This window comes from Mytilus trossulus, chromosome 3 (assembly GCF_036588685.1).
Source record: "Mytilus trossulus isolate FHL-02 chromosome 3, PNRI_Mtr1.1.1.hap1, whole genome shotgun sequence".
NCBI lineage: Eukaryota > Metazoa > Mollusca > Bivalvia > Mytilida > Mytilidae > Mytilus > Mytilus trossulus.
This window is the reverse complement of record NC_086375.1, coordinates 26,751,490-26,778,626: the sequence shown is the minus strand read 5'-3', so window position 1 is coordinate 26,778,626 and position 27,137 is coordinate 26,751,490. Positions and strand designations below refer to the sequence as shown.

At 29.5% G+C, this 27,137-nt stretch overlaps 1 protein-coding gene across 5 annotated transcripts in view; it reads left to right on the top strand.

Moving 5' to 3' along the window:
* Positions 1 to 23,332, top strand: part of LOC134711094 (EH domain-binding protein 1-like) — an 88,021-nt gene extending 64,689 nt beyond the window's left edge. For all 5 annotated transcript variants that reach the window (XM_063571528.1, XM_063571527.1, XM_063571532.1 and 2 more), the window contains 2 exons: positions 11,769 to 11,883; positions 17,748 to 23,332. In XM_063571528.1, coding sequence (XP_063427598.1) covers positions 11,769 to 11,883; positions 17,748 to 17,832 — 200 coding nt within the window. In that variant the 3' untranslated portion in view covers positions 17,833 to 23,332. The remainder of the gene's footprint in view (positions 1 to 11,768; positions 11,884 to 17,747) is intronic.
* The last annotated feature ends 3,805 nt before the right edge of the window (positions 23,333 to 27,137 follow it).

Here is a 27,137-nt window from a genome sequence, read left to right as displayed (position 1 = left end):
TTTTTCATATAAACATCTGTTATATCATTCAAAACAAAAAATTTCAAATTAAAGATAAAAAATGTGTTTGAAAATAAACATAATCAACAATAACCCAGGTGGAAATGTATTGTTTGTTTCTTTTCATTCAGGTGTAATTAATTCAAATGAGAAATACGGTATTTTTATCTGTAAAAAGGATTCTTTTTATGGTTCGTAATAATAACACTATAACACGAAAATATCATTGTATAATTAGGTTCAAAATTAAGAAGTTTAACTGTGTGTTTGACCTATCAGTTCATTCCATCATTGTATTAGTAATACGATTCTTTTTTGATGAAAAAATAAATAATAAAAATTATGAAATATCAAATTAAGATATTTGTTATATGAATATAATTTGATTTGAGTGCATATGATATGTTAATTAAACAGCGAGTTTACAGCATCAAATTAAAAAAAAAAACTCTATGTGAGTCTTGTTAACATTGCAAAAATCTCTTGTTCCAGAAACCTTTGATTTATACAAATGAATGGAAATAGATGTATATCTCTATGCAACAGAAACACAACATTTTGAAAAGTCTGGATATAACACCACTGTCTTAACATTCTTTCTTTTTCATGGGTACATATGTACTTAATTTAGAAATTAAACAATTCAATTATTTTAATAGGATTGAGCAGATTTAAACAAAATTTGAAGGCATTCTATCTTTATCATGATTATATCAATATGCTTCAAATCAAATACAGGAATTTATACAAATGACAAAATTTGTTGAATTAATCATAAATTATCAGACTATTACTTGTCCATTTGTACGATCGGACAATATTCACGCATTAGAAATTTATTAAGTTGTTGTATTTTGCCGAAGGCCAGTTTTAGGTTGAATGCTGACTAGTGCAGGGGATTTAAGCTAGTTGAACTAATTAATTGGTATTTATTTTGATTGAAGGCTAATCACTACCTTAGTCTTTGATGAACTAATCATCGACAAATTAAAAACTGTCATTAATTTCATTCGTCATTAAGGATCTTGCATCATTGACGTTAAGGTTCTTAGAAGTGACAATAGTTGCTGATCCTATTATAAGGTCAGCTAAATCCCCTCCAATACCTAGAGGGCAGTATCCTTTGTTTGGATTCAGTTTAAAACAATGTGTATTCTCTATGTTTTGCTCTTTTTGTAAATAGTTAGCCATTTCATTTCTTAAGTGAAGAAAATGTTAATGGAGCCTATTGCTTACTGTTTTATTGTTATCAATAAATTGTACAGAACTTGGTTGTTTTTGAATAGATAAGGTGTTTTACGGATAAAACATATTGTAGTCAAGGATTTTGCTCATCATTAAAGGTCATACAGTGACCTTCTATGAAAAGGTCCCAAAGGTCAAAACATTTTGTTAGGGTTTTGGCTTTTGCTCATCATTGAAGGGTGTACATTGACCTACAGATGTTTAAATCCTGGTTCTTTGATCTATGGTAGCAAGTTGTCTCTGGCAATCATACAACATCTCCTTATTTGTATTATAATAATGTATGGCCACAGTCCAACTAAGGTTCATTGGCATCATATTTTTGTTACTAAAAAAAAATACTTAGGGTAAAAGATTTTGTTTCAATTAAAGTCTGCATGATATTTTACTGATTTTACAGAGTTCAAAAGCTGTTAACCAGTTCTTCTTGCCCTTCCAGAGCACCTTAGTTAACCCTTAGGTGTTTATACAGGTTGAGTTCTCATGATGTTTTATTTGGTTGATTTATGCAATAACGATTGTTGGAATTTGTAATGCAAGATTGCAAGTCTTACTCACCCAGTTCAATAACCCTCCTATGTGATATGTAACACAATGTTAATGTTGTTTAGGTTACAATCATTGTATAGACTTTATTGTGTCCCATTCTCTTTCAAGTTTACATAAATATACACAGTATGACATTATAAAAATGATGTAAGGACATTTCAGTGTAACAATTGGTCATTCAAGTGAAAAAAGGTGCATTTCAAATAATGCATTATGAATTTTACCTTTGGTTTCAAATGATGTTACATATTCATTGTGGTAAAAACAACATGATCAATTTTATAAGTGTAATACAGAAAGTCATATTCCTTTTAATACATCAGTCGAAAAAAATAGATGCCTGCATTATTTTAAAAATTGGTTTGTTGATTTCTTGATGTCTTTTTGTTCGTTTTCTTTATCGTTGGATTGTTGTCTCATTGATTTGTACCTACATATTTCCCTTTTCTTTTTTTTTCTTTTTCTATGATGTCTTTTATGTCTTTAGTTTTCTATGTTGTGTTTTGCGTAATGTTGTCTGTCTTTTTTAGTCATAATTGCAGTATGGGCTTTGCTCATTGTTGAAGGCCGTTCGGTGACCTATAATTGTAAAGGTTTGTGTCATTTTGGTCTTTTGTGGATAGTTGTCTCATTGGCAATCATACCACATCTTCTTTTTTATAGTTTGTTTTAAACACAGACGGCACAAGCTGTAACAATGTAAATGTTTGCAGTCACACTCAGTATCAAATGATGAAGGAGGGCTATAATATTTCCTGGTCTGAGTCTAGTTGACTGATTTGAGTGTAAATCCTGTATCAAGATAGAGATTTTGGTTCAAGAAATGTATCATCATTTGCACCTGAGATCACCCCTAGTTTTTGGTGGGGTTCGTGTTGTTTATTCTTTGGTTTTCTATGTTTTGTCATGTGTACTATTGTTTGTCTGTTTGTCTTTTTCCTTTTTAGCCATGGCGTTGTCAGTTTGTTTTAGATTTATGAGTTTGACTGTCCCTTTGGTATCTTTCATCCCTCTTTTTTTTTATCATTACTGATTCTGAAATGTACCATCATCATCACATATTTGTTATGATCTGAACTCTTTAAAAGATGTGCTGAATTTCAGTTTTTATCCAGATTTTGTGATTTACTCAGCATTGGAATGTGATGGGATAAAAGAATTCTTTTTTGTATATAGCTGTTTGTTTACCTCTGATGGACAAAGCGGTTATGTGTTGTTTGGTTGCTTTCTTATTGATGTAAATTCTGTAACTACTCTTACTCATATTTGCTTTTTTTTGTCTTTTGTTTTCTTAACTAGAACATTGTTTTTTATAATGCTGTTATTCTTTTGAGCTTATTATATCATTTGCCTCTCTTTAATAAAATAGATATCATGATTTATAGATACCATATAAAGAACAATGTTTGTTTAAGATCACTTTCATTATGCAAAGAAAATATTCAATAGCTGTATAATAAATGTAAAAATATTTGACTGACTTTAAGATTTAATTTTTTATAATGAGTAGCTGCAGTGATAACAGCATGATACTAAGACTATGGCGGAAGCTGGTAATTCTATTGTTCCTTCGTGCTCATGAATTAAAAAAAACTGACTTTTTGTCTAAAATTACAAGTTCAACACATTTGTCAAATGATGGAAATCTTACAGTCAAATTAGCTGTAAAGATTAAGACATTATAAGGTTTCAGGTGTTACGAGGTGGACCTCATGCAAGATGGTAGTAGAGATTCACACTAGGAAGTCTGTATTAAGTCTTCCGTATTCAATTGTTTAAACTAATATGTCATTGAGTTCTGACAAACAATTTACAATTTTGTCGCTATAAGGTCGGCATAGAGCTTTGTTATGATTTTTTAATCAATAATTTATAATATTATTTTAGCCTTTTCATGCTGTTTTTCTTTGCTTTGATTTGCATGATTTTAATGACTCGTATGGAATTTTTTAATGCAAGAAAACGACATTATTTGCAATTCCAATAAGTCATTTGTTGAGTTCTAGATAATGTTGCAGGGTTTATTCATGATCTATTGAAAGAGAAGAAAAAGCATAGATTAATAGCTGCAGTTAGCAAATTGGAAACTTGGTTTGTTAGTTAATGATTTTCTTTTTATTAGATACATGTATTTATGCAAACAGCTACTACTCGTTACTAGGAAAGTAGGTTAAGAATGAAAATTTTGATGAAATATTGAATTATAGTGATGTATTTTTGTTCAATTTGGGACTAAGTATGGGTCTCCTTTCAAATACAAAATAAAATATATTCCTCCCATGTTTATTTGAAAAATGGTTCAATAGATTTACTTGATTATCAAATACTCTCAGGAAAATTATGACATATAAAAGATTTTTTAAAACTTATGTTTTTGGAGATTGGAATTTTTTTTTTGTATTTGGCTAGTACTTTTGCATCAATTGGTGTTTTGAATATTTAAGATTGACGGCTAGCTGAGAATGGTACTTTCACAATATTAATTTGCCAAAATGGATTTTTCAAGTTGATTTTTCTAATCACATTTATGGTGAAAGGGTGTTAGTAAGGAGCAAGTGTAGTTTCTGAAAATTTACTTTCTGTTTTCTTGAAAAATTGGGATGCATTTCTTTGCACAGGTCATAAGTCTGGAACCTGTTGTTCAGGGGTTGTTGTTTGTTGTAATGGTTCATAAGTGTTTCTCATTTCAATTGTTTAACACTTATAATTTTGGGCCCTTTAGGTGTGAGCTAATGCTCTGCATTGAAGGCCTTACTTAGAATCACAATTTACATTGCACATTTTGACTTGGATGGAGAGTTGTCTCATTGGCACTCATACCACATCTTCTTATTTCCATGACTGCATCATAATATCAGTTCATAATTAATTTCTGACATTCTCAAGAAAACATATTTTGTTATAATTTCTTGGCTTTTTTTATGTTTACACAACACTCGGGCTTCTCTGCCAATAAAAAGAAATTCTGAAAAAAGTGAAATAAAGTGGTATCAAATGCCATCAAGCAAATGAATAAAAAATTATAATTGAGCCATCAAAGTTCTACTGTAACGAGAAGACTTTAAGTACTGCTTTGAAGACCATTTTGTTAAAGAGCCATGTGAAAACTCATTGCTTTTGAGGTTTTAATTTGGAGGTTATGTGTTTTTTGACAAATTGTTAAGCTACTAATCCCACGGTAATAATGTGGGGTCCAATTTTACAGATAAACACCTACTTTGTACAGTAAGGTCTTAATACACGATGATCGGTAAAGAGCTATGTAAATAACAACCGGCTGGCCTCCTTCGTATTATCATTACAATACTGCACAGTTATTTTGGGGAGTAAAAAAACATTATAGATATGATTTATGAATAAATTTCCCATTTCCAGTCTCCGAAGTTATTGTATAAAGTAACAGTTTTGTTCAATGTGATGGTATGACATTTTAATAGAGGACCCATATATTACACATTTTGACGTGGGTTTAAATGGCCAAGTGAATAAATGATTTAAATGATCAATGGTATTCTTGTCTGCCTCCATACTTAAACAGCCATATGCTTTGGTAGTTAGCAACTTGTTTATTGAAACAAGAGACAACAATAAAACCCTCGGACAAAAGCCATGTGACACCTTTTCGGCATTATATTTGGACGAAAAATCAATTGGTTTACATTTAAGTGAGAGTCAGATTGTTGTGTGACAAACATGCTGTTTCGCAGTAATCATTCTCGTGGAAAAGTCAGTGTATTTGGCATTGTATGAAAATTCACCATATATTCATTTTATCCATCATATTTTAATCATAACTTCAACCCAGCTGTTGTAAATGTTACAATCCCGACAACACTTTATACCTATGAAAATCTAATTTAGCGAAGAAACCAAACTATGTTTGAATAGATTAAGGGAATGGCGAACATTGAATAAGTTATAATGGGATATCTCAATTTTCAAATACTAGAAAAACATGACGATTGTCTTCTTTTCTATCAGTAATCTTCTTATTTCAAATAAACTTGCAATCATCCTTTTAACAAATATAATTCTCTTTTTTTGACAAAGAATCGTAAAGTTATCAACAAATTTGTTTGAGAGTAATCCTCTTTAATAAACCTGATCTGTTTACTGTAGTGTATTGTGGTATGTATATAAAACTCTCACTTCTCACCCTATAATATAATTGTAAACATTACAAGTTTGAATTGTTTCACTACTATGGTAAGATTAAACTTCCTAATATTTATTTACCAATCATATTTTTGCAGTTGTTTTTTGCTTCCTGGTTTCAGCCAGACAACTTTTTCAGTAATTGTCTTATATTTTCTACATTTTATCCAATCAGTATTTCTTTTTGTATATAGAATTCATTTCAATTAATGTTATTTGTTCGTGACAATAAGTTCGGTATAATTCTTTGCATATATTTTTTTCATGGCATATAGGGTTTATTTATGGCAGCGGCTTTGTGTTGAAATCCTCTATAGTAAATTTTGTTAAATTGTTTTGGACTTAAATTAGGCTGTTAATTGTTTCTTTCAAATGTTTCACAATATTGTTTTTCTTGTTGTAATACCATATAGTGACCTTAATTATAAGAATATGAACTTGCATGACCTGTTTTCGTTCTTTGGAACCATATTTTGCACATTTTTAATCTCAATGTTTTATAACATGTTTACTACTTTAAAAGAAGTTAAAGCCATCTAATTTTTTTGCATCATTGGATTGCTATCTGTTGCCTATTTGCTGTATTGCCCTCATCTCGAAAATTCTTTTAACTTGTAGAATATTTCCTGACATCTATAGTGGTGTTTGTCTTGCTTTCACTCATAATAATCACAAAATAAGTGATACCAATTGATTTGGAGTAAAAAAAAAAGATCTTACAAGAAAAAATTACTTAGTCAAGATATTTTGATATATCATATGAGAAATTTTGGTTGTAAAATATTTTTGGTGAAACTGATTTGTTTTGAACCTTTTAAAAGTTGCAAAAAAAAAGAATTATTTTTGACAATTTATCAGAAAGAAAATTCTTCAAGGAAAAGACTGGGATAGTCTGTTAGCTATTTTCAAAAGTCTGAATGTGTGTTTTGAAAAGTCTGAATGTGTGTTTTAAAAAGTCTGTGTGTTTTGAAAAGTCTGAATGTGTGTTTTAAAAAGTCTGAATGTGTGTTTTGAAAAATCTGAATGTGTGTTTTCAATCTCATCCTTATTTGATATATATAGCTACATAGTGCATAATATATTTGAAATATTGAACAATGTACTGTTCCATGCAACAATTATGAAATCATTTATATGACTAAAGTTGTAAATTTTACTATGTAGTAGTAACAGAAAATCCTAGACATTATTAAAGAAATAAATCATCAACTTGAAATAGTATTTTATAACACAAGAAAAAATTAATCCTTTACATCTTTCAGATAATTAGTCTATTTTGAATTTATATAACTTTTGTCTACATTTTTTTTTTTTCAAATATGTCACATTTAATTTATAATAATATTTCAAAGGTGTTGCATTAATTTTTGAAATTTTTGAAATTTTCTTTTATTCCATACTGAAATTGATATTATGAATAGGAATATCTCCACAAGTTTGTTGTGATTTTTTTTCTTTCTATATTTGCACTGAAATTGTATATTTAAGATTATCTGGACTGCACTGATTTCATAAAACAGTAATTGGAGTTTATGCTGGATTTAATGTCTAAATAAATGCATTCTTAGCCTGAGCATGGAAAAATATTGACATAAAAAAATAACAAATTGGCTGACTTTGTAATGCTTCTTAGAGTCAACTTTTTTTACAGTTATTTATCATAATGTCTTGAAGTCAATTAACATCATTTTCATCTCCTCTCTGTTTTGTGTGATAGAAGATTGATATTGCTAGAGGATTAAGCTAGAGAATTAAGCTTTTTTATAGACTGGCATACTAGTCGATGAAGTAAAAATCTTATTCTCAGGAGTGTGGCAGAAGATATGATGATGGGTCTTGTATGATCAGACATAAAGAGGAAATAACATGGTATTATTTAGTAAAGATGAGCCGTGCACCCCGTTGGCCATGGACGATGTATTTCACATACAAAAGACATGGCCACTTATATTATTATGGCATGAAAACTAATACATCCCAAGTTTCCATTTTCTTTAATGGATTAGGTGATATGTTGACAGACACGTGGACGAAGTTAAAGCATGAACACTGTCTTACATGACACTAACGTTGTTTAACTATGGAGTCTGAAGACAAGTGAGAAATTTAAACATTCTAGTGATCGTCTAATTCAGCACCTGCAAGCGGAAACTGACAGTTTAACACTCAATTAGTCTACCTGTTTGATCACGGGTATTGTGGCGAACTACAATGAAAAAGAAACTGGATCTCTTTTATTACTTTAACATTTTTCAATTCATCATTTTATGCCCATTGTAATTATACAATATGAAGATTTGTTTAAGGAGTTTTACTGCTTATTTATTTCTATTTCCTTCTGTGGTTTATTCATTTTCACAAAGAAATTAGATCATTTTCTTAGTTTCATAGTAGTGTCATCTTAACAATGACTTTTAATCAAAGAACAAAAGGAAGTTGCGGAATATAGTCAAAACTATTTTAGAATAATAAACTTATGATCAATTTTGTTGAATTAATAACCAAGTACAAATATTAATATTTTTTTCTGACATACATATATTGCTTGATATAAAAAATTATTAGGGCAAAATAGAGATGAAAACGTCATTTATATTTTGATTATTAAATATTAATTATTATTTTGATAACCTATTATTTGAATTTTACTACATGTATTTATAGTTTTTAAAATTACTCAATTCACTGTAATTTAGCCTCACATGTGTACTTGTAGTGTGTTACAACATTATAATATATACTGAGCAGTAAACAAATTATGAGTAATTCCAATTTTTTGGGGATAAAGTTTTTAAATATCCTCCCAAAAAAAATATTTATAATAATAACCTAAACAAAAATTCAATTGGAAGTTATGCATTGTCTTTCAAATAATATTCATTTGTTTTCTATATTGCATCAAACTCTGAATAATATTGTAGTTTTACGGATATAATTAAAAAAATATTATATAAGTTTTGAATTCTGATTCTGGAAGGTTTCATGGGCAACTTTCTGATTTTGACCGAGTTCATGAACAAAGATTGTGGAAAATTGTCCATACCTCCTCACCTAGTTTCTCTTCATTTAAAATAGTTGGCAACATCATTATTTACCGATCGTGATATTAAGAAATAACATTATGATTCATTAGGCATTCATTTAATTGAAAATATTTTCTAATGTCAATTTTCTGTATGTTTGAATTTGGGACATGTTTCAGCATTGTTAAATATCTTGCCGTTTCAATTTGTCTCCTTGGAAGGAAATAATAATAAAACTGCACACGCTGCACAATTCATGTAGGATGTGCGCTTGACTGCAGTAGTTTAAAGATATTTCTGATGTGTATTTACATAATAAATAAGATTTTCAGATGATAAATTACTCGTGTCAATGATTAATTGGTCTTTTCTGGGTTTGTACATTTTTGGGCTGGAAAGTACAACTAAGATTGACATTAAGCCTGGCTAACGGTCTTATTAATTTAACTCTTCAATGCATTGTATATTTTCTCCCAATAAGATTACCCCTCTCGTTTAAAAAAAATACTGTTAAATTGTTTAATGGCCAAGTAAGACAATTATTTCAGCATTAAAAGATAGAGAAGAAGATTTTACTAAAGACATTAAGTGTGCATAGCTAATTCTTCTTTCAAGTTTGTCCAAGCAAAAATCTTGACAGATTCAAATAAGATTGCATTTAATGATATTTAAGATTTTTTTCTAAAGTACATATTTTCTCATTTTATCAGGGAAAGATAATTAGTTTCATCCAATTTTTTTAATTATCTTGTCTCTACTTGTAAAAATTTGTAAAGATCACTAATTATTTTGTTAAATTTCATTATCTAATAGCTATGTTTGTTTTCATAAGCACCCCATTAATTAATACAATCATGGGACAATTGTGCTTTTTCACACCTCCAGCTGAAAATTTGTATTATCTAATTTTATCATGTCAATACCTATGGCTTTGATAATACCCTAGAAACAAATTCCTATCAGTGGACAAGGGAGGCAATGTTTTTACAAGGATACAAAGGAGTTGGATATTGTTTTTTTGGTTGTAAAAGGGCTAGGTGTTAAAAATAGATAAGTGTGGAGCCAGGTGTGTTCTATATGGTTTTGTTGTATTGGTGTTCAGATAACAATACTGTCTATTAAATTGCAAAGGATAGTCATTATTGTTTAATTAGTGTCCAATTAGTATTATTGAAAAAGAAAAACAACATTTCCTTATAATCTAGTGGAACATTTCACATTCTTGTCAAGTGCCATGCATATTTGTTTTTTTCTTGAAAATAAAAAAGGACAATGTTAATTAAAAGCAATTGATAAATGTGTTAGGTTTTTTAAATGCAAGTTTGTTGGCATCTAAATTAACAACAAAATATTGAAAAAATATCCATGGGATATTTTTATTCTATGAATAATTAATATTCTATCTGTCTTCATATTTTTTTTAATGAATTATATAACAATATATCTGGTATGCAAATTAGATATTTTGACAACAACAATATTTTTTTTTGCAGTGGAAGTCAATAAGTATTGTAATTTATGTAGTCGAAAAAAAACTCTCTGTTACCAGTAAGACTTATATTTGTCAAAAAAAGTTGACACATTTGAAGATTCAAAGTCATCAGCTTTTGTGTTTAGTAGCCTCCATCAATTCCAATTTTTCTCCCACTTAGAATAACAGTATATATATGCATATGCTTAATAAGTAGGATATATATATAACAATAAACAAACAATCTAAACAGTGTTGTACAGATCAAAATGTTCGAGCAAAAACAAACTAAATGAAATGTTCGCTTTTTGGGTCACTGTCTTACATAGTGTCATATTGGTATCATAGACATGCTCTCGTCATACTGAAATCTAAGTGGCTTAAAATAGATTTTAAGTAGCCACAACAAAAAAATGAATCTTATAACATTTACAAAAGATGAATATCTTATTTTAATAGTTTTGTGTACACTTGAATTAATAATAGTAGTCTGAGGTTTATATAATTTTAATCTCAATATTACATGATAAGTATTTCAATATTAGTTATTTTTTATAAATATTACATAAGTGATATTCCCTCATGACTTGTATCAAAATAGAAGTTTGTCTTTTTATATGTTTCAAAGATGTGATGATTGGACCTGATATTCAGATATTTTCATAGAAGTATACCTTTTTTTTATGGAAATACTTCACAGAATTTTTGATGCAATTCATTTTGTAAACAGTTTTACAATTTTCCTTGACATCAAAAAGACGTATTAAATAATCTGAAAATATTTTTTTTCAACTTGATAAACTATTGTACAATGTACTGTGTTGTCTGAAGTATTTTTGATCGGTGTTACATAATGATCGTTACAAGCAATAAACATACATCAAGCATAAGTTATAGAACCAGATATCCACCATGCATCCAACAGTTCTTAAATTACGTTTAAAACCATTCTTGACCTATAGTTGTTTATTTCTGTGTCATTTTGGTCTGTTGTGGATGGTTGTCTCATTGGCAATCATACCACATCTTCTTTTTTATATTTCACATGATTTGATTTTTAAAGCATGTCTATTTTTCGAGAAGGGTTAGATGTGAGGCGTTGGACTGTGAGAACTTTTTTTTAATTCCTGTTGTCCTTTTTATGTATCCACGATACGCCATATATGCTTCTAATTAAAAGGAAATCATTTTGTGGTTTTATGTACTGTTCCCATAGTTTTGGTAATTCATGTTTTTTTATGTAATGTATTTTTATCCTGTGTTTACCATACTTGCTTAAAAACAAATTGGAGTAAATTTATGCAAGAATTTATTTCTATTTATAGACTGGCAGAAGACTGAAGCCCAAAAAAGGAGAGAAAAGTTATTGCTGGAAGAGTTAGTTGCCATAGTAAACAAGAGAGATGAGTTAGTCCAGCATTTAGACTCTCAAGAAAGAGCGTAAGTGTCAATTAGGGGAGAATTAAATAGCCAAATAAATGCTTTGGTTTGAGTTCGTCTCATGATGATGATCTCCCTTGTTCAAACTTTTACCTCATCTGTTACTGCAAAAAAGGCTGAAAACTTAATTTGAATTTAATTTGAATTTTCAATTTGATTTTTTGGTGTAAAAAAAAATATACTCATCCCTTGACCTTTGTCATTAGTGAAAGTTTATATGCAGACAAATTGTATCATTACAGTACACAATAAATGTGCATCATTTGAAATAGACTTCATATTTTTAATAGAAAAAAAATATAGATATTGAGTGATTATATTTTGCACCTCTGTTTACCAAAATTAATGTGCTTGAATGAGAAATGTCAAAATTAAGTAAAAGTATGAGGGTTTAGATAGGGTTAAATGATTAAAGTATAATGCCCTTAACAAATGAAGAAAAGAGAATAACGGGGGGAAAAAAATAAGATTAGAGAAAAAAGGGGTTAATTTTTGAAAGATTAAAGAAAAAGGGGGTTAATTTTTTGAACATAAGAGAAAAAAAAGGGGTGAAAATTAAATGTTTACAGAACAACAGTCCCCCAGACCCTCAAGTATAGTTGTTAAAAAAGAAAGAACAAATCCAAATAAAATTCACATGCTGAAAAATAATTATTGCTGTCATTGAGATTAAGGGAAGTCCTCCTATTTCTTTTGAAAAAATATTAAATACATTTGTTTCAGGTTTTAAAGAAACAAAAGATATAACCCTCCTATTTAAGAAAAGTTCTATTTAAATTGCATGCTAGTTAGCCATCAGGAAAAATTCACTTAACATTGTAATAAAGATATAGAAGTTCGGTAATGGAATAATTAACCGTGTTCGGTTACCTGTACAAAAGCCAGGTAATAAAAGTATGCACTTTTCCCATTAAAATATCAAACTCATCAAATTTGCTCATCTTTTATAAAATTCTGCTCTACCCATCAATCAAAAAAGAAATTTATAACCTGATCAGAGGTAATGACGAGGAAAATTGTAGGGTAGGAAAACGGACGCATGCCACGCTAATAGAAATGTGTAACGGAAAACGACCTGTCTAGTTAAACTTTGACTAACATCCTTTTAAAGGGGGTCTACGTCGTGTACAGGTGTTGACTCCGGTGATAAATCTTCAATATTTTCTATGATTGATCTTTTAATTTGACGTGAAAATTTATCGATACATAAAGTCAGAATTGAATGAAGAAAATTAAATTTAGCTGATGCACCAGGTTGGTTGGACTGCATGTTATTAATTCAATATGCATTGTGAAAATTAATTTGTTTGGTAGAAAATTTGAAATGTGTTTCGTTATTAAGGAAAGGTGAAATAAATTCTTCTGTTCCAATCCTTGTTCTCTTTGTATTGTATCCCAAAACAGGAGTGCTTATTTTTAATATTTTTTGTATTTTGGCCATGAAAAAGGTTCAATGATTATTTTAACTGGAAAAACTTTATGCAATTTTAAGAAGTAAAATTCAATTTCAAAAAAAATCACGACCTCCATTTTACCTGGGAAAACTATATGCAATTTTAAGAAATAAAAATCGATTGCAAAAAAAATTCAAGACCTACTCCATTTTCATATAAAGTTTAATGTATAGTTGGGAATTAAATTCTTTATTGCCTTTTCTTTTGAGAATTATACAAAACTTATGTGATGTTAAAATGTTAATTAAAGTTTGTTATTTTATAAAAAAAATTAGTTTGAGATCTTTATTACTGTAAATTTTCTTAACTTTAATGTCTCACAAATGTATTGGATATTTGTTTTTACATTTTAGTCCATTAAATGTTGAAATAAAGTAAAATATTTCATACGGGCTTAAACATAATTGTTGAAAATCGGTAGTACTGGGAACAAGAAAATGTTCGTTGTTTTGTCATTCCACTTTTATTAGTAAGAGTTCTGTCAAGACAAATATAAATATTTTGTAAGAAAACAATGAAGAAAATTAATCTGAATCATCATTGCCTATTGTGTATATAAACCTTGGTCTTTATATTTTGTCAATAATAAAATCTCATCGAGTGGAATTATTTTTGTAATCTCCCTTTTGACAAAACATATTTTATAAGCCTAATCAGATTAAAATGATAGATTCCTATCGATAGTTTTTACATTTATGATTAATAACAAATTGCAAGTGAAAAAATGTCTAGGACGGCGGGTTAGAGTAGTTTTACTATAGATTGTTTTGTGCTACATGAAGTCCTAAATTTTTAATGTATTTTTGACCCCTACTTCAAAGGTGATAACAATTATGGGACAATAGCAAAAATGTCCTAACAGCCTATTTTTTGGTCAATTTTAATCTATTTTTTTAAAAGTAAAGGGTTTTATCTTATTTCTAGAACCACCCAACCTAATATTGATAAGGAATTGCATTTCTTCCAAACAAGCCCATATCATAATTTATAGCAGAGTATTTAAAGATATTCTTTTTTTTTATTTTAAAGTATCAGAGGTCAATGGTACTAATTTCCTTTCCAAATGGTTGAATTTTAAGTTATTCTTCTTAAGCCATATATTTTTTTAAGATTCAGTAAAGTAGAAAAAAATAGATAATTGAAAAAAAAAAATTGATTAAAATTTCAATTGATTGACCACAATTGCGTCAAATTAAAAAATCTATTTCAAATCTATAACTATTTAGGTAACCGATCGAAATTAATTAATGTTTAAATATAGATTTTGTCCGCTGGATGCATCTTTTATTGTTTGACTTCATGTATCGATCCCGGACTATCAACCTTTAAAAATTGACAATTATAGAGGTCATTTTGGTAAACTATCACACTAACTATTGTTTCTCGACCTGAAAAATTATTATTCAACTTCCTTTCTGCATTAACCGCTGTGAATTTCAATCCCGTTACAGTTAAAATGAATGTAGTTGGTTTCACACTTACTTGTTCGTTGTCTATTTGCCGATAGTTTCTATTAATGAGCTAATGGAATTTTGATGAAAAGACAAAATTAAGGGTGTTTATGATGACTGATGTCTCCATATCTCAATGATTTAATGGAATCATGTTTTTCTACGACATCAACACAACTGAATGAACCTAAATATCATAGGTAATGGTTTTTAGATGAAAGAATCGCATCTTCACGTAGGATGCCTATTGAAAACCACTGACTGAAAACAACTAGTGCGATGTTTTATCAGGGAACTGAAACAATTTCAGCGCATCTTTTTATTCTTCAATTAACTTGTCTACTGCATCAGAATTGAAAGACTTGTACGGTCACAAAAGTGGAAGTAACGGGGGCCGTCTATACATTAAAATAACAGGTAAAATGAATGTTTTCTTTCACAGACGCTACGATAATGGAGGGCTATTCTTCCTTCATTTCCCTTTCAGTTCAATATTTCTAACATTTAACTGCTTGGGTTGATGTTTGTGAATGCCTCATTTGGTCCGATTACAGTGATTGCAGTTCTATTCTGCACGGTCCTAAGATCTTTACATCTGTGGATGTTTATTAGAGATGTGACATCTGGGTTTGTAAGTTTGCCCCTGTTATTAATATTTTTCATTTGATTTTGACTTGTTTTATTAATGTGTCTTTGCACTGCTGCCATATACATGTATTAGAATATATAATTGTAAGAAGAGGGGGTTGTGGGTAATATTTAAAAGTGCATGTTAGAAGAGTAACATAAAAAAAGCATGAAAAAGCATAATGTTTTTATGTGTAAGACTTTCATGCAACTTTGAAGAGTGAAACCAGAATTATGTAATTCACTAGTGAGGCCCATCATGGGGTTGTCTAAGTAATCACATAATCAACAATTTTTTGCCAATATAATCATGAAATATTTGGTCTTGTTATCAAGTTATCTCTATAAAAAAAGGCAAAGTAATCACATAATAAAAAAAAAAACATGAGGAGGTTCATAAGTGAATTTAAAAACAAAATTGAAAATAGTTCAATGTACAAATTACTATGGAAATACTTATTACTTATATAAAAGAAGATTGTTGATAAATAACATGAGGCAATAACCCAAATGCATAAAATCGAAGACACAAAAACACTTTTATCCAGCCATTAAATGTGTCCACACTCCACAATGAAAATCTCATTTTCCAAAAAAAATATTATTTGTCATTATTTTCTCATTGATTTAGATAATAAGTGAATATACTTCCACAAACAATATGTCATTACAAGTTTTAATTCCTTTATCTGTCAAATCCTTTAAATGTACAGTTAATTCCTATTAAAACCAATAAGACAACAGGACACATGTATCTTTAAGCAGGAAACATATTAAACATCAGGAGGACATCAGTCTCCAAAATATTGTAAAATCATCAAATTCCACTTGAGAGGTGGTATTAAAAGTAATAGTAAACAAATATTGTTTTATTGTTTCCAAATTTTTAAGTATGAATGGACCGAGATGTAGAGATGTGTCAATGAAACAGGAACCTTATGACATACAGTTCTCAATGATAGACAGGTGTCTTCACAGTAGTCAAGCATTAAACCCAGAGTCTGAAAGAATTGTAAAAAAACAGAGACCTTCAAAAATATTTTCTCCAAAAAAACAAAAAACAAATATATTACACAAGATATAACAACCAACCAACCAACCACTAGAGTTTGGTTTGGCTGAAATTATGATGACCCTGCCAAGGTGCTGCTCAGTCTTTCTAAGTTGTGCTTTGTGTACTGTTGTCTGTCTTTTGATGTCTTTCTTTCTTTTGATATCTTTATTCAACTTATGAGTTTGAATTTTCATTTGGTATCTTTATCCTCCCTTCTTCATTTATTGACATTTGATTTTGAGTCTAAGTTTTTTTCTAATCCATAGCTTGTAGCCACCTATGATAATTTGAGGAATAACGGTTTTTATTTGTACATTAATGGGTGAAAGGTGTTATAATTGATAGTGTTGAGCATCATTACACAAAGTGACCATATGATGTTTTTATATGTTTTCTGATAGGTTTAATTCTATTGAAGTGACCAGGGATAATGTATTATGATGATATTCATTGTCATTTAAGTTAATTACATTCTTGAAAAAGAAACTTCTCTATTTAGTTTATAATAAACCTTTTTCAATGTTTAATTTTATACAATAAACTCTTTACAGTGTTTTTTTTTCTTTCTGACAAGTGAAGCTGTATCTGTAAAATTATCTTTTGATATATTTATATATTCTATAATAGAATTTCTATTTTGTAGTAAGGTGTGCTGTCTCACTGACATTTTCCTCCCCAAACTTCCCAAAAAATTATCTTATTCTTAATATGATATGAAGTTCCCTGACAAATCTATATTATTTAGTGGGTCTTATTGGGGTCTAAGTGTGAAGCGGGATTGCCGATTTTTTGTAAGTGTGACACGTGAAAATCAAATTATTGTGCTGTGAAAACGGGAAATGAAGTATAGCGGGACACAGGAATTTACAAAAAATTGAGAATTGCTTACTTACATAGTATAAGCAGGATACGGGAATCTAATAAAACAGTAAGTGGGATTCGGGAATAGAACCCCCCAATGAGACCCCCTATTTATAACAGGACAAAGATGAACCTTATAAAACTTGGGTGATTCAAAATTCAAGATGGCTGCTTAGGCAGAGGATATTTTTCCAAAGTTTCCTGATAGAAAGACAAGTTATCTGTTTATTCTTGTAAATCCTGTTGTAGATAAACCCTTTAATATTAATTAATTCAAATTCCTTTATAATAATTTTTGTAATTAATGGTTACAATGTTGGATCCACAAGATTGGTATCACAAAATTAAACTCAAATTCTATGAAAAACTATTTTTTCCAACAACTAAAATATACCAAAATTTTGTTGTATTTTTTAGAATTGAAGAAGAAGCACAGCTTGATAGAAAGATCAGTGAAGGGAAACTGTTAAAAAATGAAAAGAAAGAATGTTCTATACAGTGAAAATCTGGTACCCCTTGGTTGTCTGGGAACCAGACTGATTATGTTCCTTTGAACATGTGGAGGTCAGATGTCAGCTCTCTACAGAGTCAATAACAATGTGTATCCAAGAACCTCATGTGTTGCTAATGTGTTCAGATCATGGCTTTAAGTTAGCTTAAAGTTTACACATTCATAATTCTGTTGTAAAACCAATGCACATATGTAGATTGGTTCATAAAAGAATGCACTGTTCGCTTTGCAACCAAATGCTGTAGGTGTATTGAAGCAGTTTTTAAAATACACTCTTTATGAGACAATATATAACTACACAATATGTTGTGTATTATGTTCACACATGAAATTGATGCTTTTTACCAGCTATTTACTGGTGTTATTTAACTACTAGATTCAGTCAAACTGGAAGATATATATTTAGAATACATTTAATTATTTTTCCCTTATTTATTGAGACACAAGGTATTTATTTATAGATATGATATTTGAAAACTTTAACATTGAAATGCAGTAAGTGTATTACTGCTACATTAGTTTAAAACATCAGTTTGCCATTGATACCATGTATAGTTTTTTTTTCCTGATGCTTCTTTTAATTAAAAGAATCGAAAGTTCACACTCTTGTCCCAAAAACTGGTGCCATGATTTGTACAAATACTGTAAGACCAAACTTACCTTGTTATATTTAGGGATATAAAAAGCTGCATAATTGATTGATTGCTACCAGGAATTATTGATTGTTTGTGTTTAACTTTAACAGCACTGTTATCCATCTTGGCTGCATTATGACGCTACTTTTTTTATTGTTGAAAGATGTCTGAGGGATCCTCTGACATAAGACACTGTCAGAAAAAATTTGCAATTTTTGTCAAGATGCAGTTCATCTAGTCATGTACATGTAATTAACAAGGATTTGATAGACCAAAAAAGTTTCTTTAATTGCTGAGGTGGTTTTTTTCGCAATGAAATGCAAATATAATAAATCTATAACACCTGTGTTTTATTACTACTTGAAATGGCAGATAATAAATAAAAAATAAAAGTGGGAGCATATTTTTAAACAAATATGAAGTCAATATCGATACTTCAGTATAGGGTTTTGGTTATATAGTTACAAGTGCTCTCATATAGAAATGATTTATAAGGTTTATATTGTATGTAAGTTTTGTAGCAGAAAAAAAGAGTTAAAATTATTCCAAATCAGGAAGATAACATTTCCCATTCAAAAAATAAATATGAAGTTTATAAAAATGATCTTTATTCTAAATGGTTTGAGGGATTCTGATCTTTTTTCAAATCCTAATTTCAAACTTTCATATAGGCAATCAATTCAAATGTTTGTAATTGTTTTAATATTTTATATCATTTAGGTAAATTTGGATATTTCATATCCTTAAAAAGCAATAATCAATATAGGAAATTATAAAAATATTTGACACAAACAGTCATCTTAAGGAGTTATGTCCATCAATATAGGATGTTCAAACTTCAGTAAAACTTTTATATGTGGAGTAGGTTTCAAAGCCATTGCATGATTTTACAATTATCTGATGAATATGACTATTCTATGGTGATTACTTGATTTATCTAGATTTGAAATTCATGATTATTTTTTTAACAAGAGCATTCATGATTCATGATAGACTAAAAGTCAAAGTTAAACAGGAAAGCAAAGAGAGTTCAGGATTTTCAAATTTATCCAGTACACCCCCATGCAGGGACCCAGGTCTCTCTCTAGCTTTAACTTTTTCCTCCAGACAGGCATCCAAATCAAGCTGAGAGTTACAAGAAAAAAAATCCTTAAAATTTTCAAAAATATTTCTCCTGCTAATCTTACAGTTTAGTAAGTATGATAACAAAATGTTAATACAGAATCAGGATACGTTAATCACACAATTTGATATAGGTGTCTTCCTTAACACTACCTAGGAAATATTAAGACTTGTCGGGGGGAAAAAAAGAAATTCTGACGTCAATATAAGACTTTCTTGATTACGTGATAGTTACATAAAAATTTACTTGTAGTTATGTAAATGTAAATTTCATGAATGAAATGAATATCTATGATATAGGTGTCTGAAATATTAAGCCTGTGAAAAGAAAAAACAAAAACAGACATTCTTGACGTCAACGAAAAACAGAGTCTTTGACGTAAAAGTTACATAAAAATTTCGTTGAAGTTATGTAAATGTAAATTTCATGAATGAAACGATTAACTTAAATCTTTGTAATTTGAACTCTGGTAGTGATTGTCTCAATGGCAATCGTACTACACCACCTTATTTGTAGATATGAATGAAATAAATATGATATTGTGTAATTGTCATGGTAGGGGTGGTGCATTGGATTGTTTTTTTCTGTCTTAATATACCACTTGTGGTTGATATTTTATCTTTAGTTCATATTACCAGTTTCATATTTAAGACCTCATATTTTCTTAATTTTATATCTAGCATGCTTAGGGTGGGTGGAATACAGCATTAGATTCATAGATCTGATTAAAAGATTTTGTATAATGTTGCAGTAGCAAATTTTTTTTGTTTTTGGTTTTCTGTAATTTGCTTTGGAATATAGCATAGACTAATAGATAATAGAATTAGATTTTTTCTGGATAACACTTTTTGGAATGATTTTTCCTTCATTTACTTGCTTGTTTTTCAACAATTTTAACTTTTTTATAACGTACAGTATCTATGTTTCCATTGGTTTACTTTAAATTGCTTTGGAGAACTTTCATGCATCTTTTAATTGACAATTTACATGTAAATTTTGTTATTTTCACTTCCCTCACAATTTCAAATTATCATAAAAATTAATTTAGATCATATTCATCTTTATTGAAGGCGATCTTTGGATTTATATTCTTTCTTATTTATTCTCACAAAAAGACGGTGAATTATTTGAGAATGAAAAAGTGTTACAAAAATTGGCTGTGATAAAATTAAGTCAGTTGCATTGATAAATATTCAGTAATGAAGATGAAATAAATATATTATCATATAAATGATTTGCGTCAAAGAAATCAAAAACTGTCAAAATTACTCAATTAAACTATCTATTCCCAAGATGGTAGAAGTCATTATTTGTGTCAGTGATGTTTCTTAAAAACTTTTAATCTTGACAAGTTTTTTTTTAAAGAAATTTTGACCCTAGTACAGTGCATTTGTCTGAAAACTTGAAATTAATCCTCGATATCCTAGAGAAAGTTTCAATTTTTAAATCATAAGGGTACATCATTACCATTTTGTTTATATTTTTAAGCCCCACCTACTGATGTTCGCCAAAGTACGTAGATTTTCAAACTTAACACTATTTGCTTTTCCTTTGTTACTGTCTTTTAGATGTAAAGTTTCAATTTAATATTTCTGAAAGATCAGACTAAAGTTTAATGATTCTGTTTCAATCAGTACACATGCCAAAAGCTGAAAAAGAAGCAAACACGGAAAAATAAAAAAAATACATGAAACAGTTGATCTCACTTCTGACTTCAAATTATCTCTTTATAATAAAAGTAAATTATTTCTTTGACGTAGAGATATAAATATCTCGGGCAAAAAAAAACAACTTGTGTTTAGAGTTAAGCCTATTTATTTTACTCATACCGAATAATTCCAGGGTACTTTAAGCTGTCTTTGCACTTTTGGTAGTTAATTTTTATAACATTGCAAGTCATCCCATGTAATACCTAATGAAACTTTAAAAAAAAATCCTGCTTACTTCCCCTCCTTATATTTCTTTTGGAGGAAATTCCAAAAAAATAAATACTTTTTTGTTTGTCCTCAGTGGATTAGATTACTAACATTTTCTGATAAAGATATTTTGTTTCTCGTTTACAAATTTTATAACCTCTTTCAATCAATTAACTTTTCAAATCTTTAGAACTATTGTTAATTTTATTTGTTTGTACCATAAAATGAAAATAAACATCTTTGGTTAAATATCCATTGTTAATGATGTTTTTACCCTATCAATGTTTTGGTGTACACTTTGGAAAATATTACCCAAAATGAAGAAGATTCTAAAATGGCCAGTTAAAGACAATATAAAATTTAAAATATATTGGACTCTGTAAAGATGTAATATATTTTCAAGCTCAGTTTTGAACAGTGTAACAACAGTCAGGTGCAGATCGAGGGGGGCCTCTTGTGGCCAGTTTTGTATTATAGAGCCTAGTCACCCTACCATTAACTTTTGTAGAGGTCTCTTTTTTTTTGAAAGTCTTAATTCTGCCAGTGATGGTAGCAATAAATTTGAAAAGAGACATGAACTAAAGAGATATGTACAACACAAGTAGCCAAACAAAACAAAACCATGTCAATTGTGAAGAATGTCTTCCTTTTGCTGACACAGTTGTGGTTTGTAAGATAACATAAAACAATTGAAGAGGGTTTAATCCTTCCATGTAGGTCACTAGGTCAGCATCCCTTTCCTTTACTTTCAAGTTTTTTTGTACTTTTAGTTTACTGTCAGTGCGGTCAAAATAGTATTGACCATGTGAGTACTGCAAATTTAGGAATTTAAACAATGTTTTTTTTTATATGCAAAAAATGCAAAGGAATATAATCCCAATAAATAAAACTCACATTTTGTTGATTTTTTTTATAAATCAAACAGGATTTTTTTGGATATCACAAACATTTTAATTACAATTGACTCTTAAATGACAAAATCGCAAAAATAAATGCACGCAAAAATTTCACTATCTGTAATTAGACAATCTATGACCGTTGAAAGGGAATATATCTATGTAGGGCAACATGTCTAAATTTGGAAGTTTGGATATTAATACTAGATGAGCATCTTATTTCTAATCCTTTACCAAAAAGATTGATATTTTCAATTAAGTATAGCATTTCTGCAGTTCTGGTACTCTTTACCTTTATCTATTGTTGTTTTGTTGATAATTTTTATAGTGTTTATAGATTGTTTCCGAGATACTAGTTTTAAAACAAAAAAAAGAAAAGATACGGTATTCTTTAATGATTCTATTATTTCAATTGTGTTTTTAAGCAGACTGTATTTGCATGAGAGTAATATATTAGACCTATAAATAAACAGATATTAAGATGGACAATCTTTTATTTTGTTGTATAGAGAAAAAAATGTTATATTAGCTAGTTTTCATTAAAGGAGGGAGGGTATGCATGTTTTATATTTTTTCATTTAGTATATCTAAAGCTTTTTTTTTTTCTCTTAAAAATATTGATGATATTTAACTATTTGGGAAGGAAAGGTGGGCATATTCTTTAAGTAGATATGTAAAAGTTACCCCTTTATATTTTTTTTTTTTATCAAATTAATGAAATATTCCATTTCATAAACTGCTATGTTGAATGCCTTGAACTATTTTGTTTTTGAATATCATGTTGTATATTATAGTGGTATTGTGATTTTTCTGTTACATGGTGCTTTTTAATCACATTTGTATGCTGTGCCATTTTGTATGACATTGTTACATATTTATGTTGTTAATGTCATGTTATAAAAATAAATATGATGAAATGTATACTTACATTCTGTATGTGCCAGTCCCCAAGTCAGGAGCCTGCATTGAATTCAGTGGTTGTCGCTTGTTGCTATTGATGATTATTTTTTCATTGAGTGTTTATTTAAAAATTAGGCTGTTAGTTTTCTGGTTTGATTTTGTTTAACATTTGTCATGTTTGAGTCTTGAGTAGTTTACTATGTGGTATGGGTTTTGCTCATTGTTGAAGGCCATTAAATTGTTAACTTCTTCATTATTTGGTCTCTGGTAAAGAGTTGTCTAATTGGCAATCATACAGCATTTTTTTATATTAAAAGTTTTTATATGGTTTACAGGGTTAATAAATTATAAAGTTCAAGGTTCTTGACTTTTTAAAGTGAAACAAACACATCCTTCTTTGTTTAAGATGGGTGATATCAAGGTAGCAGTCTGCCAGTAGACAACCTACACAGACACATTTTATTAATCAAATTATCCAGTCTTTGCCTTATTCCAAATTCTGCATGCTCAGGGCAGAAACGGCAAATACAAATTTTAAAGTCTTTGGGTTATCTTACTAGGGGATTGGACCCATATCATGAAGCAATTGGAAGATTCTCAAATTCATTCAATTTAAAAGGAGAAATAAACATGAGTGAATGACTTCAAAGTCAAAATTGAAGACACAATTTAGCCATGTTTTTTAAATGATTTGTATGTAGGAGAAGCCCAAGAAATTCATTAAGTACTTGCTACATTAATCTTGCAACTAATCTGATGCATGAAGTTGTTACCTTTTATTAACTTTTAATAGAAGCATTAATCAAAGTAGAACCCTAATTAGCTGACCAATATACCAGGGTAATGTAAACAATAATAAGAAAAGGACACAAGCATATAAAAAAAGAAACAAAATCGTATAATTTTGCTTGAGATAAAATTACAACTTCAACAAGCTAAGTTGACATTAGTCAGTTGAGGTGAAACTATGTGTTTAGGATTTCACCAGAGATGTTCCGCTACGACTCTCTATATATATGAAAACGTCACCGTTGTTGTGAGGTTACTTATCTTAGTTTCAATGCAAGCAGATGTTTTTATTTCTTAGTCTTACTTTGTTTCCGACACAAACACTGTACGATTTTGGTGCCGTGACCAGGATCGTACAGTGTTTTTTTTTCAATTCACCTACAACCTTATACTGTGTACACTCCATTAAAACAATGCTTATACTTGATTTAGTTCAAAACCTTTAATGTAAGAACGCAACTTATTTTGGGGAGCTTCTTCTTAATGTGCTTCTTTCTCTGGATTATACTATCGTAAATACGAAATACAAAATTCTACAGGGCAACTGACAAAAGGCTGAGCAACACGCACCTAACCAAAATCCAGGGGTTCTAAGGTGTTCCATACGGATAAACAGATCCTGTTTCGCATGTAACTCCCGTCATATTTATCATGAAAAGAATGGAATCGTTGATTTCATAGTCTAGGAAAAAAGGATGGGCTTGAATCTACAATTTGAGTTAATCCGTGATCATCTGTGGCAAGGAAATTCCCAAAAAAACTTTCGAAAGAATGACTTCAACTTTAACAGAGCAACCTTTGGTTCAATATCTTCATTGTAAGCAGACACTTTTATATAACTATATGGAAAATCGTATATTCCATGTACAGTCGTTGTTGAAATGTTGCTACATAGAAATGGCAAGTTTACAATAAGAACGCTAAAATCGTCTAATGTGTAGTAAAGTTTATTTCTGAAATGACCCTCGTTTCTTATTTGATATGTTACACGCTCTTGTAATTCTTAATGTTCTTGTCCAGAAAGTACGTTTAACATAATCACAAACTTTCAATTATTTAGTGAGGGGATATTATCTATAGTTAGACACTGTTAGTTACCATCGAAATGCCGTTTGTCAGTTGAAAAACACGTCCTCCAATTGTAAAATAAGGTTGAATATAAGATAACTACCTGTTTCTCAGAGTTTTGATTGAATCGGAGTGTGGTTGGTCCAACAATGACCCTTTTTGTCGAGCCTTCGACTTTAGTCGAAAAAGCGAGACTAAGCGATCCTACTTTCCGTCGTCGGTGTCGTCGTCGTCGTCGGTGTCGTCGTCGTCGGCGGCGTCCACAAAAATTCACTCTGTGGTTAAAGTTTTTGAAATTTTGATAAATTTCTTAAACTATACTGGATTTCTACAAAACTTGGACAGAAGCTTGTTTATGATCATCAGATAGTATCCAGAAGTAAATTTTGTAAAAATAAAATTCCATTTTTTTCCGTATTTTACTTATAAAAAGACTTAGTTTTTTCTGCGGGAAAACATTAAATTCACTCTGTGGTTAAAGTTTCTAGAATTTTAATAACTTTCTTAAACAATCCTTGCTTTGTACCAAACTTGGACAGAAGCTTGTTTATGATCATAAGATAGTATCCAGAAGTAAATTTTGAAAAAAAATAAATCCATTTTTTCGGTATTTTACTTTTAAATGGACTTCGTTTTTCTGCGGGGAAACATAACATTCACTCTGTGGTTAAATTTTTTAAAATTTTAATAACTTTCTTAATCTATCCTGGGTTTGTACCAAACTTGGACAGAAGCTTGTTAATGATCATAAGATAGTATCCAGAAGTACATTTTGTAAAAAAATAAATCCATTTTTTCGGTATTTTATTTTTAAATGGACTTCGTTTTTCTGCGGGGAAACATTACATTCACTCTGTGGTTAAAGTTTTTAAAATTTTAATAACTTTCTTAATCTATCCTGGGTTTGTACCAAACTTGGACAGAATCTTATTTATGATCATAAGATAGTATCCAGAAGTAAATTTTGTAAAAAGATAACTACATTTTTTCTGTATTTTTCTTTTAAATGGACTTAGATTTTCTTCCAGTTAACATTACATACAGCCTGCAGTTAAAGTCTTCAAAATATTTATTAGATTCATTAACTATCCTAGATTTTTACCAAACTTGGACAGAAGCTTCTTACAATCAAAAGATAGTATCAAAAGGAATACTTTTATTGATTTTTTCCCTTTTTTCATTTTTGATGAGCCTGCGATTTACAGCAAAAGTAGGCGAGACACTGGGTTCCGCGGAACCCTTACAATTTTTTTGTGATTTCCCTACTATTGAAGTTTCTTGGACCTGGTCAAGTGAAAGCAGATATGTTGTTTAAAAAAAATGTCAAATAATTAATTGAATTTTGATATTGGACGGTAATCTTTAAATCTTTATATGAAAATAAATACTGCTTGTCCTCTTTAGGTTGTGGATTTGACTGTCAGACACGTTAACCCCTTTCGTGTCAGGCACGTGCATATTGTAATCGTTACATTTTAAGGAAAAGAGATTGACGCGATGTGAAACGCCTTTTTAATACTTTTGTGTTCTTGTATTCAAAATTGTGCAAGGGTAAGACTGTACCTTATGAAGACTATTACAGTAAGGAGTATTGATTTCTGGATGAGCTAAACCCGGTATCAAAAGTTTTGTATGATCTACATGTGAAATTAATTATTTCCATCATAAGACCATGTAGTTTTCTAGCAGTTTAGCAATTTGATCCAAATGAAGAAGAAAAAACACATTGCTGACATAAAAATACAATTATCAAAATATTAATTTAACATAGATTATGTTTTTCTTTTGTTTTTGTATTAGTTTAAAATAAAATGATAAAAACAAACAGTTAGTATAATAGTACCAGCTCATTTTAAAAAATGTTTTACTATAATCATGGAAGTATTATATTGTCTATATAGCCAATATTATACTTCCATGCTATAATCAAATACTATATATGAATAATGAACATGGAAGTTTTATATTA